The sequence below is a fragment of the Eucalyptus grandis genome, chromosome 5 (assembly GCF_016545825.1).
Source record: "Eucalyptus grandis isolate ANBG69807.140 chromosome 5, ASM1654582v1, whole genome shotgun sequence".
Lineage (NCBI taxonomy): Eukaryota > Viridiplantae > Streptophyta > Magnoliopsida > Myrtales > Myrtaceae > Eucalyptus > Eucalyptus grandis.
In genome coordinates this window covers 25,702,209-25,719,158 of record NC_052616.1, presented here as the reverse complement: position 1 = coordinate 25,719,158, position 16,950 = coordinate 25,702,209, and the positions used below count along the sequence as shown (strand labels likewise).

Sequence of the window (16,950 nt, the reverse complement as noted above, 5' to 3'; positions counted from 1 at the left end):
AGAAACCCTCAAGTATTTCATTATGAATCTTGAGTCATCTCGTATTGTTATCGAATTATATGACATCTTCTCATGTCGAATTAGGGTTAGATGATCACCTCAATTGTTTGTCGCACCCAATTCTATGTTGCATTCGATTTTTCCATGCCATTTGTGCATTACTTGAATGGTTTTGAGATTTATTAACGCATGTTTATGTTCTGGTTTTTAGTTACTAACATGCACACCTTTAGAGATCTTGATCTTAAAATACCAAATCGACCTAGTTTGAACTCAAGCCATTTTAAGAAGTCGTAGGACACACTTAGAGGTTTCCAATGCCGTTGATTTTCGCAGATCGCTCATCGTTTGGACCACTTTCCATTTTTTTAAAAATAGATCAGAATCTTGATATGGGATCAAATTCGAACCCATGTTCTAACTCTTATTTGGATAGACCTTTTATATTTTTGTTCCATTTTTTCTATTAAGATTTTGTACTTGGCCTCAAACTGCAATTGCTTGTCATTATGTTGGCTATGTTATGTGAAAATTCGGTGAGTTTTAGACTTGTGCAAGTTTAGAAAGAAGACACAAGGTATATAACTCCAAGAACCAAAGGGTGATCACATAGCAATTTCATGTCAATCGCAGCGTGCAATTTGAAGCAACACGAGCTCAATGTAATTTAACCAACAACACAAGCTCACTTGGTAACCAGATTCGATTCCATGGATAGTAGTGTCTCCTTCTTCCTCTGCTTCTCTCTCAAAAGTCAAACCTTCATGAAATTGTTTGATTGAAGAGAGAAAGCATTAAAGAAGCCTATTGAAAGGATCATCGTCTCTTTATGTGCCACGTTTATAGTTCACACGAGCCATGCCCATCATGAAAACGGTGTGTGAATAGAATGGGGATTGGGAGGGCGGTGGAGAGAAGAGGACGGATACTAACAGAGCCCAAGGAGGGGGAGGAAAAGGAAAAGCGGGGGGACGGGGAAAAAGTAGATGGAATCTCCAAATAGTGACCGTGGGCCGCATGACAGATTAGTAAAGTTGAGCGAGATTTGGTCTTCGTGAGCGATTTGCTCAGTTGTGTAATACATATTGCAGCCAAATTCTTTCTTTTTTTCAGCCAAATTCCTGTTTGGACTCAAGGTACTAATCCTGGTGCCATAAGTTATTAATCAATGTGCTTCTCTAGTAATTCTGAAAAGAACATATTCAATTCAAATGAAAAGTGTGGAATCCCTAGATTGACCCTCTTTTTGAATTAATTTGAAGCATACGTCCCGTGTAATCTTTCTATTACACATCCACGTTCATTGCCATATGCATAATCAGTCCGAAAAAATAAAAATTTGGCCCAACTTGGGGACAATTACCTTAATATATTAGTCTTTCCCATATATTAATAAAAGCTTTCGATATATCGGTCTTGACAAATAGTATCCCTATTTTTGCTTTCTTCGACATCAACCCCCGTAACTCAATTGGTGGTCGAGAATTTGAGCCTAGCGGAGGAGACAAAAAAGTCAAGCCTCCTTCCAGACCGCGATTGCTCTTCGAAAGCTACTCGTGTTTATGTCACGCGGTAATCGGATGGTTCGGGGTGGGTCCCAGCGTCTCCTCTCTTCCTTCGTCCTGGCTCGCCTGTCCTTTATTCTCACGACACGACCTTCATGAGCAAAAGAACATCAAAGAATCTAGCATTGCACCGAATTCGAAGCGAGTCGGCAGTTCACGCCTCGTTGGGCACGCGGCAGGTGGGACGGGAAGGGGGCCCGCATGAGCTTGGGTCCTACGATGATAGTGACGCCGGGTAGCTTTCGTCATCACGCACTTGCTAGAGAAAGACGAACTTTGTCCAAGGCAAAAACGTGGAGATAAAACTTCTTCTTGCCTCCGGTTACTATTCTCATCGTCGTAGTTGATGTTGGCAACATCGGAAATGCAGGACAAAGATGCCGTGGATGGTGCCAGCAGTTAGTGATCGATAATGATAGGAGGAGATTCGGGGTTGAATGAAATCGAACATCTCCATGGGTTTCTTTTCTTTCTTCTGATTCATGTTGCTTATTTTTTTGGAGAGACGACACCATATTAGAAGTGTGTACAAAGTATTTTCTAATTTGGGTTGGATTAGAAAAAAAGAGGATCCAAGATAGTGCAAAGAATGGGCATTGTGGTGGGGATAATATTATTGTTTCCTAAAATATTATAATTTAATATAACTAAGTACATAAGTTGTTAATCCACGTGGTTCCTTTAGAATTTCTTAAGAAAATATATTCAATTAGGAATTAAAAGAAATCTGGGGGACCCTCCTCCAGATCACGATCGCTCTTCGAAAGCTGCTCGTCTTTACGTCACGTGGCAATCGGATTGGTCTTAAAGGGTCGTAGCGTCTCCTATCTTCCTCTTCTTCTTGTCTCCCACAAGTCAAACCTGGCCTTCCGATTCGCCTGTCCTTTATTGTAAACGACACAACTTTCCGAAAAGGTTTGATGGACGAGGAAAAACATCAAAGAAGCCTATTGGCAGGATCATCGCCTAGCTGTGCACTGCGTTGACAGTTGACACCTTGTGGGATATATGCGTAAGAGAGTGGAACGGGACGGGGCCGCGGGGAGCTTGGGTCCGAGGGATGCTAGTGACATGGGGGTTTCCTCCATCGCTATTGTCGTTTGTGCTGTAAGGGGAAAGGGTTTATTGGCGTCCAATATTCAACACGTAATAATTCAGGGTTAAGATTTCACTCAAATTATTCCCACAATGAAATATCTTTCACCAAAAATAATTCAACTAAATCAAGATTCTATACTAAATTTGAGTGGGTGATATCTCATAAGAAAAGAGATCGATTAACTGAATAGCTTGAAAATATAAAAGATGCAGTACTAAGATAAAAATACACATTGAAATTTGATTCACGGCGGGAAGCTAAAGAAACTTAAAGTACAGCACGAGAAAGATCCTTCCGTTCCTTCCGTAAAAACTTTGTAAAGAAAACTCAAGCAGCGGCCCTGTGAAGGACCTTAAAGTAGAACATGCGAGAGGACATGAACCAGACCATCCCGATCTCGTCCCCGACCTTCAACCTTTTCTCCTCGACAAACTCCTTGGTCCAGCCACCGTTCAGCACGTAGCTCCCGGTCGACTTCCAGCAGCGGAAGACGAACTGGTGCTCGTGGCCTGTGGCCACGTCTTTGCCGACGACCGGCATCCCCTCCTCGCTCTTGACGTGCCTCAGCATCTTCTCGTCCATCTGCGGGAACACGTGGGTCTGCAGGCAGCCCCCTGGAAGCAGGAGCCGCGACAAAGGGCTGAGGTCGCTTTCCGTTAGCTTTTTCCTGATCTTCCACGGGTCTTTGTAGAGCGCCAAGTCTGTGGAGACGTCAACGCTCTCTGCACAAACAAAGTGGGCTACGTCAGAGGTCGACGACTTGGGAGTTTTCATTTCAGATACATCATATGACACCTAATAAACTAATCATTTCTCGGAATTATGTATTAGTATAAACCATGAAGGTCGCCATAGGATGGCTTTCGTATATTTCAATTGAACGAACTGTGCTTACATACCCGTTAGCCTGAAATGCTGAAGACCATAAATACGGCCTTGCTCCCGGTATTCACCAAAAGTGAACTTTCCGTAGACGGAGGGCTTTCTGCAGCTCCCGATCTGAGAGTCGGGCGAAGGGCAGAGGGAGAAAGCAACGGAGTATCTCTCCACCTCTCTCTTTGTCCGCACCTTTTGCTCCACACTCCTGTACACGTCATTGCTCCACGCCTGCCCAAAGAAAAGGTGAGCAATTCATAGCCACGTTAATCATTGTCCTCGCTACACGAGAAAGTCGGAGCATTGATTGGATAATCATTGTTTTGAGTTTGTGCTTTCTTTTTTTGGTTACCTGCAGAAGGTCTCCAATGCTGACAATGAGAGCGTCGCGGTTGCCTCCTACCTGGTCCTGGGAGAGAATAGTCAGGAAGTAATTGTCCCCGTGGGGCACCCCCTGGAAAGTCTCCGGCGACAGCGGGCACACCGGGTAGTGGTTCAGCTGGAGGAAGCACGTGCTCTTATCACATTTCTCTTTGAACGTGCTGCCGCCCTGATGCCCGAGGCTCTCCTCTAGGAACCCCGCCAGCGTCTTGGTTAGCCCAAACATGGCGGGGGCCAACTCCAGCATCACTCCTCCGAGAGAGGTGAATTGGCCATGGCAAGAGGAGTCATAAATCTTCATGAGGGGGACATGGTGGGAGAACTGGGCAGGGGAAGTGCCCCGGGGGGAGGAGTTGTTGAGGAGGCCAGAGCGGGCCCTGATCTCAAGGGGTTTCTCGAACAGCTTAACCTCCTCCCTCCTCATCTTCCTAAGCAGCTTACTGCTGATCCCATGTTTCACCACCCGGAAGCGTCCACATTCTTTGGCGGCCCGGAATATGTGCTCCTCTGCACCCCGCTGACTCAGGTCTATCACTGGGAGCTCACACTCCTGGGGTGTCATCATGTTGGACAGACGGGCTGGGGCTGAGCTTGATCCTTCCACTGCCACAGAGTGTGTGTGAAGAGAGTGTGGGTTGGGGAGGGTGGTGGCGTGAGGGAGCGAATCGAGGGCAATTGTGTATTTATAATGCGGAGGGAGGAGGGGACAGAGTGAAACGGTACAAAGAGAATAGAAGGGGACAAAACCGAATTCCGGATAGCGACATATGAGTAGAGGGGTCAAGTCTACTATAAAAAGTAACGCGAAATCTTTTTTTTTTCTTTTGCAGCAAAATTCCTTTTTGGACACAGGGGACTAATCAGGTGAAGTTCATGAATCGATCAACTCTATCCATCAAAATCAGCTTCCGCTTTTCCCGGAAAGCAATTGAGTTTTGCGTTCTGTACCAGTGGATGCAGAAAGCTTTTCTCAACAAGCTTTTGCCATAATAGCTTTTGTACTTGCGGGGTTTCGTGCATGGCAAAAAAAAACTTCGACCTCTAAAGCTCCGGTCCCAAAGGTTGAAAACATACCGCAACACGTACACACGTTGACCCACTTCTGCTAGATCTTGAGGCGCCACTGGGAATCAAGGAAAATCAATTATTACTCTAATGGTTGGCCAATCAAGATGTGGCCTACGGCCAAGCACAATACACTTAAGTGATTAATTATTCAAATTTATACCACTAATCGACTTTTCCAAATTTATGACACCAAAGTGAACGAACCAATTAAATGATTATTTATTTAATCATGAGACATAGATCTAGATCGCGGGGCACTTAATCGATTCGATCAACCGATTAAACTCCGAAAGGGGCACTTAAGAGGAGCAACACGAAGGATGCTTATGATGGGAGGATCATCGTCTTGCGCTGCCTTCACCCCTTGTCGGGTATGCGATGAGTGGAACGTTGTTGGGTCCGGATGAGCTTTGGGTCCGTAGGATAGTGATGCGGGGACTTTCGTTGATCACTTTTGTTTTGTCGACTCTGCTTTGAGGGAGCAAAAAGATTTAGATGCTTTAAAAGGGCTTCCGTGAAAGCTTACAGTTCGGAGGAATCGGGGCACCGGAATCTAGCATTGCAGCAAATTAGAACTTGAAAAGATACACTGTTTAATGACTTAATGAAAATCCAATAAAGTGAACAAATTGCATCTCCTCTGACAGAATGTGTAATGGAGATTTGAGAAAAGCTTTTTCTCTGTATATTCATTGTGTATATTTACATTACACTGGTATATTTATAATGTAAGAGACAAAAGAATAAAACAGGAAAAAATAATAAATGAATCTCTATTTTCCTATTTTCCTATTTACCAAAACTAATCCACGGAATCGGAATCTTCAAGATATATTTCCAACACTCCCCCTCAAGCTGGTGGCTTTTGTAGATGTCAAGGATACCAAGCTTGCTCAATAGATATCTATGTTGTTTCCGACATAACGCTTTAGTAAAGACGTCTACAAAGTTGCTCCGTTGTTCCGATTCCTTTTGTCACCAGGACTCCATCTTTGATCCTATCCCGAGTGAAATGACAATCCACTTCTATGTGTTTTGTTCTTTCATGAAAGACTTGATTTGCCGCTAATTTGAGTGTAGCATCATTATCACAAAACAATTCAGTTAGTCCACTGACTAGTATTCCGAGATCTAGGAGTAGTCCTCGTATCCAGACTATTTCACAGTGGCCTTTGCCATGGCCCGATACTCGATTCTCATGCGGATGATAGTGAGACAGCTTGACTGTTTCTTTGTCTTCCAAGAAATCAATGACTTTCCCAGCTTTATGCAGAAACCGCAATAGATCTCTGGTCATTGGACAGGTGGCATAATCTGTGTCGCAAAAAGCTGTCATCTTCATATTGCAGTCACGAGATAGAAGTATACCAAGGCCTGGACATCCCCTTAGATACTTCACAACTTTCAATGCCGCATCCATATGTGATTGCTTTGGCATATGCATGAACTGGCTGAGTATTTGTACGGCATATGATATGTCAGGTCTTGTCATTATAAGATATATTAACTTTCCGACAAGTCGCTGGTATTCTGAAGGATCTTTGAGCACTAAGTCCTTAATGTTTGAAGAAGAACTTATGTCATATTCATGCATCGTCAATTTGACATTCTGCTCAATCGGAATGACTCTGGTTTCCATCCCGATAGACCCGTTCGAAACAATCTCCAAGATGAACTTCCTTTGACTAGAGGCAAATTCCTTCATTGGACCGAGCAATCTCAATGCCAAGAAAATATTCTGGCGGTCCCAAATCTTTGATGTGAAAGGTGGAGTGTAAATATCTTTTGAACTTGGCAACATCAGAATCATTATTTCCCATGACAAGTATGTCATCAACATATATCAACAGATAAATTGATGATGCTTTTGTAGTACGTGTAAACAAGGCATAATCATACTTAGAATGCTCAAAACCTACATTGGTTAGTGCAAAGAATTTGGCATACCATTGTCTAGATGCCTGCTTTAATCCATATAAGGATTTGCGAAGACGACATACCCGAGACTCCCCCTATCTGCGTAATCCTTGAGGAATATCTATGTAGATTTCTTCATCGAGATCACCGTGGAGAAAAGCATTATGCACATCCATCTGATGGAGAGACCAATTTCGTATGGCTGCAACGGATAAGAAGGAACGTACCGTGACTTCTTTAGCTACTGGAGAAAAGGTCTCATGGTAATCAAAACATTCTTTTTGAGTGAATCCCTTGGCAACTAATCGAGCCTTATAGCGCTCAATAGAACCATCTGCCTTGAATTTGATCTTGTAAACCCATTTGCAGCCAATCAGTTTCCGTTTAGGCGGCAAAGGGACAATATCCCATGTGTGATTCTCCATCAAAGCAGTAAGTTCGGATTCCATCGCATGTTGCCATCTAGGGCCTCGTGCTGCCTCAGCGAAAGAGAATGGTTCTCGTTCTTCAGATATGCGACTTATACAACACACATGTCCTGGCAATAACTGATTAAATGATACATATGAGCCAATGGGATATTGTGTACCTGAAGAACTTCTTGCGGAACATATGTAATCCTTTGTCCATGTAGGTGGACGAGTGTGCCTTCCAAATCGTCGAGGCGGCTCGAGGATTTGTGCTGGAGGATCCGATGATTCAGGGAGAATTGGTGAAGCAACTGTTGTTATAGGAGATTGGGAAATGTCCTCAAATAATCCTAGCGAAGTTGCTTATGAATGTGATAATTCCATTGATGCAAACGAAGGTGGTCCTGATGATATGGGGTGGTCCTAGTGCAATAAGACACCCTGGTGCTGATGACAAAGAGTCACCGGACAAAAATAGTCTATCGTGTCCTGATGGTAAAGAGGACTGTGATGAAGAAACCTTTTCCTCAAAAGGAAATATGTCTTCATGGAATACAACATCCCTGCTAATGAAAAAAGTCCCTGTAGAGATCTCCATAACTCAATATCCTTTCTGAAGAGAAGAATATCCCATAAAGACGCACCGAGTGGCTCGAGGACCCATTTTATCTCGAGGACCCACATTTGTTGTATAGCATAAACAACCAAATACTTTAAGATGATTATTATCAGCTGTTTGTTGTAAAGCATCTCAAAAGGGGTCCTACCATTAAGAATTCGAGTTGGCATGCGATTGATCAAGTAAGCTGCTGTGACCATACAATCTCCCCAAAAATCTTCTGGAATGGAAGCTTGATATTTTAGAGCACGAGCAACCTCTAACAGATGCCTATGTTTGCGCTCAACAACTCCATTTTGCTGCGGAGTGTAAGTGCAGGAACTTTCATGAAGTATACCATGGGAAGATAGAAATGTGTTGCAATCAGAAGTGAAAAATTCTCGCCCATTATCTGTACAAATTTTTTGTACAGATTTACCAAACTGATTTTTAATTATGGAAATAAAGTTTGATAGATGACCAAAAGTTTGGCTTTTCGATTGCATAAGATAAACCCATGTGGCTCGAGTGTAATCATCAACAATTGTAAGGAAGAATCGAGATCCATCACGGTGAAGAGTATGATAAGGTCCCCAAATGTCCATATGAAGTAAAGAGAAGGAATCTGTTGTACGAGATGTACTTTTCGGAAAAGGTGCTCGAGATTGTTTAACTAAAGGACATATTAGACATTTTGGGTGAGGAAAAGAAGCACTGTGACCCAATCGTTGATGAGAAAGGAGATTTTTATTTGAACTGATAGCATTACAAGAAACATGCTTATTTAATAATTCTAAATCTCCCGGGAGTTGATCCAGGAAATAGAGTCCATCTACCACACTACCCAAGGCCATCACTCGCAGGTCGAATGGTCCCGAAAAGACAATTGTCGGAATTGAATGTGGCATGGCAAGAGTTATCCTCACATACTCTTGAGATAGACAAAAGATTGAATTCAAATTCTGGAATATATAGGACATTTTTCAGGATTAAATTTGGACCAAGATGAACGGTGCCAGTTTGGGTAACATTTGTGATGTTCCCATTTGGAAGACGCACCGTGATAGGGAATTTTGGCATTTTATATGTGTGAGAAAAAAAAAATTGTTGCATACTATGTGGTCACTAGCACCTGAATCGATAATCCATACATCAACCAAAAACAAATTCTTATGGTATAGGAAAGTACCTGAGAATCCTGCACTTTTATCGCTAGTCTTGAGTTGATCCAGCATTCGTACAATATTCTGATATTGTTCTTGAGTGATCATCTGGTGAGGTGATCCATCTGCCTTTTGTGCAAAAACTTGGGAAATAATGGATTCTCTCTTTTTGTCATTAGGCTTTCCATGCAGCTTCCAATAGGTCTCAATGGTATGATGTGGACGTTCTGAGCTGAAATATTTATTTTTAAATCTGGAATTCTGCCCACTGACCTTTCTTGCTGACGTGGCACGATCCCAGCTGTTCGATTTTGTTGAAGCTGCGGATAGATGATGGCCATTCGATCCAGCGCGTCAATCTCGTCCGTCCGTTCCAAAGGCTTTGATCCCAGCCGTCCGATCCAGCCGCGCCGATCTCGTTCGTTCGTTCCAGCGTTGAAATCCCAGCCGTCCGATCTAGCGCGCCGATCTCGTCCGTACGTTCTAGTGCTAAGATCCCAGCCGTCAGATCCAGCGCGTCTATCTGAGCCGTCCATCTTGGATCGGCGATCCCAGCCATCCATTCCAGATCTTGGATCCGATCCGTCAGATCGAAATGGTTTAGGGTTTCCTCCGGTTCTCCTCGCCGCAGCCGCAGCCATGATTTTTCTCTCTAGATTTGTGGAGTTTCCGCCGAGAGTTGTATCGCCGGAGGGAAGAACGGCCAAGCTCAGGCCTTCGCCTAGCCGAGCGTGTCCAACGGCGGCCATCCGATGATGCTCCTATTGGACGGCCAACTGGTAAATGCGGCCGAGCGGAGGTGGAGGGTCCATCGCGAGGATTTGCGATCGGAAAGCCGAGAAGGATTCGTTTAAAATTAGTAAGAATCTCGTCGTTTTCTCCCTCTCTTTAATTTTTCGGTACTATTGGAGGGTTTCTTTGGGACCTTCGAGTCGTTCTTCGGCGGCCTCAAGCTCATTCCATAGAGCGAAGAGGCGGTTGAAGCAAGAGGTAACCGAGAGGTTCCCCTGCTTCAACTCCGACAGGGCTTGGGTGACGGTGAATAGCTTCGCTCGGTCGAGGCGTCCGTACATCTCGCGGATGCTGTCCCAGAGAGTTCGGGAGTCTTCGGTTGGTGGGAGTCTCGGCTGCAATTTCCGATGCGGGCGCCTCCCGAGTCATGTGCGAACCAGTTGGTGGCACTTGCGCCACTGCCGTTGAAGACGTTCGTCGGCCGGAAAAGGAATGGCTCCGTCGAGGAAGCCGTCCTTGTCTTTGGTGGCAAGGGCACGCCGGAGATCCCTTGCCCAGGCCGCATAGTTTTCCGCTCCGGTAAGTTGCATCCCGAGGAGCTTTAATTCAGGTCCATTGGCCGGCGACGTGTACAGAGGGTTGCCGGGTTCAAGCCGGCCGCCACCGCCAACCAGAAAAAACAACGGTGCATATCCGGGTTGAAATCCCGGGTAGGGATTCGTCCCATGACCCGGGATAGATCCGGTTCCCTGACCCGGTGACACGTATCCGGGTTGAAATCCCGGGTAGGGATTCGAACCCGGGATAGATCGGGATCTCTGACCTGGCGGCGTGTATCCGGGTTGAAATCCCGGGTAGGGATTCGAACCCGGGATAGATCCAGTCCCACGACTGAACGGATCCGGATTCCCGAGCAGAACTTCGTCTGGCCCGATGTCTCGTGGGGCTGGGGCCTTACGGACTGCGATGGCCCAAAAGGGTCTTGGGTCCATACTTGTCCCGGCAACGGGCCAAAAGGGTATTGATTCCACACCTGTCCATATCTTTGGAGGAAAGGTTGGAGGCCACCGGATCGGGCCGGAGGTCTGGTCCGACGCTGGAATCAATTGTGCAAAAAGGGTTTCTTCTTATGGATGAACAGAGGTTCGGTCGCCGCCAAGAGATACAACCGGATCGAGGTAGGTGTCTCCTCCGTTGAGGAATTCTCAACATTTTTCGTCATGGCACCAAAAAAATTGAATTCCTAATCGTTTTGCCGGGCTGTTTCGCAGGTAAAGATTATGCAACAACAAGCCAGAAAAGGAACGATGGCAATTCAAAGAGTATGCGGAAGCTAGGCCAGGAGTATCAGCTCGATACCATGACAGAATGTGTAATGGAGATTTGAGAAAAGCTTTTTCTCTGTATATTCATCATGTATATTTACATTACACTGGTATATTTATAATGTAAGAGACAAAAGAATAAAACAGGAAAAAATAATAAATAAATCTCTATTTTCTTATTTTCCTATTTACCAAAACTAATCCACGGAATCGGAATCTTCAAGATATATTTCCTCAATTGGTGTTGAGTCGCATACGTTCCAATCGACAAAGAAAACCTTATCACTCCACGGGAGCAACAAGAGAGACACTTAAGCTCTAATCATTTTATTGTTTTGACTTTCACCGGTCACAAACCAACATTATGAAAAAGGAGATCCTATTGCCAAAACTTTCTAGTAGAAACTCAAGCCACAAAGGACCGTGAAGTGGAACTTGCAAAAGAACGTGTCCCAGAACATCCCGATCCCATCTGCGGCAGTAGTGGTGACTCGTGACTTCTTTCCCGTCACGCCTAATTGGAATGTTTTCTTTGGCACAAAGGAACTCGGCGAGTGTTTCTTTTAAAACCCATTACTAATGTCTTCAATTTTCTTGAATCGTTTTTTTTTTTCTATTGTGGTGATATATGAAATTTCCTGTTTTGTTCATATATATTATACATATGAAGGTATACTTGAATGGGCAAAGTTCATTATGGTAGATTGATCCATCTATCATCCCGTCTAGATTGCAGTTCTCGCTTCCATGATGACATTCCGATAGACTATATCAGAGGAATTTTAATACTCACAAAAGGGAAATATTTTGGATTGGGTTGTCTAAGTGATATTTGATTATTCTTGGACATAAAGTTCAAGGTTTCCTACTCTATGGTGAAAGCGCATGCGAGAAAGAATACAAAACTAAACCTTCTATGTGCTCAAGTGACAAATTGAGCATTCAACAATTGTTAAAATAACTTAACAAAACTTATAAAAATTGCACGGGTCAGTACCCTCGGCCATGTCATGTAATTCAATCAGTGTCCACATCAATAATTTCCGATCAACATAAGATCTAACAAAATCGCTGGACAAATTTTTCCCTCGCAAGATCAGCATGCAAAAGCATGCACTATCACGTACGATGTGGCTAAAAATAGAAAAACAGAAAAATCGATACTTTGTCGAATCAACGTCGAAAAAGTTAATATTCAAACCGTCGATAAAGACTCGCTAAAGTCCATATTTTATACATGCGTGCTGCCGACGGTGGGGGCAATCATTAATCATATATATTTTTTAAAATAATGCACGGCCAACATCGCTCTTCGGGAGCTGCTTTTCTTTATGTTACGTGGTAGTCAGATTGGCTTCAAGCAAATATATTTTGTGGTCCTCGATCGAGAGAGACAAGCTTTCTCTCAGTTAACCTTTGCTTTGGGCTTGGAATTTCAACCGCTGTGGGGTCCCTCTCCCTCCTGTTTGCCCGACACGAATATGTCTCGTTCCCCTTTGGAATTTTCAACCGCTGTAAGCTTTTTCTAAGAAGTTAAGCAGCACCACGTGCACAATATTTTCTTGGGCCCTTGGAAATTGACAGTAAATTTTAGGGGACTCCTCGACTTAAACAAGTAAACAGTCGTGTGACGAGGCACGGGACCCGACTAAGACGGACCAAATTCAGTCCGACTAGGCTAGTATGCAACGACATATACTGATTATCTAGTTTTGTGATCACAATCTCCATGATACCATAGGGTGCAATGGAAAATGGACTTTTGGGTCATGCATCGTTACTTTTTAGGATAAGGTGATACATAAATCGCCCAACTCTTAGTGATTCATTTATGCCGAATGTTTTCTTAATTGTTCATCACTTGTTGGCTTGAAGCAGGGCGGACATCAATATTTTGACGCTAGTCACTGCTGCTGGTGTTCGTGATTGAGAAAGAGAAGCTATCTTGAATGTTATTGCATATATTAGTAAGTGTTGGGAATTACTGATCCCCGAAAACCGGATTCGACACCGAATCGAACCCCTAAATCAATGCGGAAGACGAAGCCCGGGAAAACACGCATCACCGATCGTAAAGCACACCACGGATTCGAGCGTACCTTGTTAGCCACAGATTAAACACCAATGCCGAAGAAGAGGAAGAAATTCTGGCCCCGTTCGATCTGATGATGACTTGAAGGGGAGAAAACAGTGCCTTGAACTTACTGTTCTTTTTGGAGGAAGAGAGAACGCGCGGGAGAAGACGTACGTTGAATTGTCAAACGTTGTCTTCTCTCTCTCTCTCCTCCCTTTTATACCTCTCCCCTTCCACGGGCCCTTTTCCCGTGGGCCGGGCTTTTTGGGCCCAACTTGGGCGGACGGGCCAACTCAGGCCCATCTCATAAATCCATCATCTCCCACTCGCACATGGTGGTACAAAACCAACATGGGCGGACAAGCCCTACTTAGCCTCATTAGAGAAAAAATCCATCATAGACTTTCTCTTAACATGGTGGGCCAAACAGAATTCTATTTTCCTCTCTTCAACATTCATACCGGTGAATAATCCGTGCGACCAGCATACTTTGAGAGCTCGTTGCCATACATCTGTTAGGAATATATAGCAGCTCATAATGGGCATCACACTCCGAGTAGATTTAGTATGCAGTACCCTAGATCGATCGATCACATTTATATCTCTCTTGATCTCTTTTAAATAATGATATATATATATATATATATATATATATTGTATTCACAATTATGATTATCACAAAGACAGTCATAATTGGTTAACCGTGAATACAAAACTACAATGTGATTCTCCAAAATCGATCTTCCTCTTTCCTTCAAACTCTCAATTTCAATCCAGCTTGCTTTTCTAGAAATGCCCCATTAGATCGAATCAAAACCATGACCATTGGCAACATCCTAAGATAGCAAACACTAAATAGAAATCTTGAGAATAAGTAAGAGTCATGAGGGGACTAAAAATTGAGGAACTCTCTTCCTCAAGAGTCTCACACGACATAAAAAGTTGAGATCAAACTTTTGCCACTCTTATTGGTCGTCTCATGCATACGTAGTATGAAATACGTATTACGGTATTAACTCATTTCCCATGGAGCGTATGTCTACACTTTTCAATACCGTACAGATGATAGTTCAGACATACCCAATGTCTAACTTGAGTTCACGTATCTACTCATTCACTAAATTCATCGTAACTCACATCCGGCATCATAGACGGATAAAGTAAAATATGTGGGGTATTTTACTTTCGGACATAGTAAGTATTATGTCCTCATCTTAACACCTAGTTAAGGCGACATACGTGTTTTAAGCTTGAGCTCTCAATTATCACCTAGATAATAAGCTTAAAAACAGTCTCATCTCTATTTATCACACAGTAAATAGAGGCGATTACCCGTGTGAGTGGGCTAATCTCATCTGTCCGACATACTTCTTCTAACTTAAAGCAATGCACTAAGCATTAAGATGCATAAAGATCAAACAAAGATTCATAAGCATTAATGATGAAAACACAAATTCATCAAATATGAACTCTTAGGGAAATTACAATATTTAGTACATCAGTCTCTACGCAGTCCTAGAGATTTCACATGGCCACAAAGACACATCTCTAGGTACTGGTTTTGTCATAGGATCTGCTACCATTCCATGCGTAGTATGTACTCTAAGTTCACATCTTTTCGTGCAACCATATCCATGACAAAATTATACTTGGTATCTATATGTTTGGTCTTGCCATGATGTTTGGATCTTTAGTGTACACTTTTGCTACTTGATTATCATAGTTAACTAATAACAAATCTGCAGCACTTCCAATAACACCTAAATAATCCAATAATCTCTTAAGCCAAACATCTTCTTATACTTTGCAAGCAGATAATGCCACGAACTCGTTTCTATCGTGGACAAGGCTATACACTTTTGTTTCTTACTGCTCCAACATATGGTGCCATCATTCGGTAAGAAAACAAAACCAGAGGTAGATTTCCTTTCATTTAAATCTCCTCCCCAATCAACATCAGAATAGCCTTAGAGTCGCAGATCCTTTCCATAATAACTCAACATATAATCAGCAGTCCACTTTAGATACCTCAGTATTCACTTAACGGCTTTCCAACGTGCTTAACCTGGATTGGATTAGTATCTACTCAGCATTCCAACTGCAAAACATATGTCAGGTCTTGTACACATCATAGCGTACAACAAGCTTCTAACAGCACTAGCATAAGGAACATGTTTCATTTGTTCCTTCTCTTGTGGAGTCCTTGGACACAGCCTATGGCTCAATCCTTCACTTTTTGCAATAGGAGCGTCAATGGGTTTACAATCCCATATCATTCAATTCAAAATTTGGAAGACAACCAACTTTTGACAAAGATTGACTAGCTCCATATTGCTTCCGGCAATTAGTATATCATCAACATATAATGATATGATCACAAATTGATCCTTGATCTTTTGATATATACACAATGATCCTCATCTATCATTGTAAAGTCATATGCCATTATGGCATTATGAAAACGTATATATCATTGTCTTGACGACTGCTTAAGGCCATATATTGACCCCTAAAGTCAACATACCTTTTCTTCTTGGCCTTTCACTATGAAACCAACAGGTTGTTCCATATATATTTCATCCTCTAATTCTCCATTGAGGAAAGCAGTCTTTACATCCATTTGATGTAACTCAAGATCCATACTAAACACTATTGCCAGAACTATGCGAATCAAGGCAAATCTTACTATAGGAGAAAAAATATCTTCATAATCAATTCCTTCCTATTGATTATACCTCTTTGTCACAAGGCGAGCCTTATGCTTTCTATCGAGCCATCAACCTTTTGCTTTATTTTGAGAACCCACTTGTTCCCAATGGCTTTGCGTCCTTTTGGAAGATCAACCAGTTCCTAGACTTGGTTTGATTTCATTGACTCCATCTCCTCTTTCATTGCATAAATCCATTTTTCCTTACTAGGGCAATTCAGAGCCTCTTTAATATTTCTTGGCTCATACTCATCTTGTGGAGCAACCATAAAAGTTTCCCTTTCAATGTCAAAACATCGACGGGGAATACTTTGGCGACTTGTTCACCGTATGGGAGATTGTACACTTAGCACATCATTTTCCATTATGCTCCCACTTGGATTAGGTAATGATGATGTCGTCACATCAGGTGGTTGCAATTGAGAATGAGTTGAATTCAATTCATCACATCTCATATTACTCCCACTTGGATGAACTCTATTAATATCATAATCTTAATCCAAGGTTTCAAATAGGAAGTAATCTTCCCATATTTCGCCCTTCTTAGGAAATTCATCCACTAAGAATGTGACATCCTGTGATTCAAATTCAGTTATTCTCCCACTTTCCTGCTCACTTACGAACACATACCCTTTTGAGTGTTCGGAGTATCTCATTAAAATACTCTACTTTTATATGGGACTCAATTTCCCAAACTTGTGAGAGGACATATGAGTATAGACAGCATAACCCCATGGCTTAAGTAAACTTAAGTCCAGTTTTCTACCTATCCATAACTCATATGGAGTGGAACTAACTGATTTAGAAGGCACCCGGTTAAGTGTTTAGGCAGCAGTTAACAACGCATCACTCCATAAAAGTGATATGTAAGTTAGCATATGCTATCATGGACCTAACCATTTCCAAAGAGGGTTCTGTTTCTTCTCTACGCAACACCATTTTGTTGAAGAGTATGTGGAATAGACAACTGTCTTTCTATTCCTTTTTCATCACATAATTTTCTGAACTTATCAGATAAATATTCTCAACCTTGAT

General features: G+C 42.7%; 1 protein-coding gene across 1 annotated transcript; it reads right to left on the bottom strand.

The window, feature by feature from the left end:
• Positions 1 to 2,991: 2,991 nt before the first annotated feature.
• On the bottom strand, positions 2,992 to 10,150 carry LOC120286209 (gibberellin 2-beta-dioxygenase 6-like). Its single transcript, XM_039313524.1, has 4 exons — positions 10,003 to 10,150; positions 3,893 to 4,524; positions 3,564 to 3,771; positions 2,992 to 3,386 (listed from the first exon to the last, which is right to left on the bottom strand). Exons 1-4 carry the CDS (start codon positions 10,148 to 10,150, stop codon positions 2,992 to 2,994), a joined length of 1,383 nt encoding a protein of 460 aa, XP_039169458.1.
• Between the last annotated feature and the right edge of the window lie 6,800 nt (positions 10,151 to 16,950).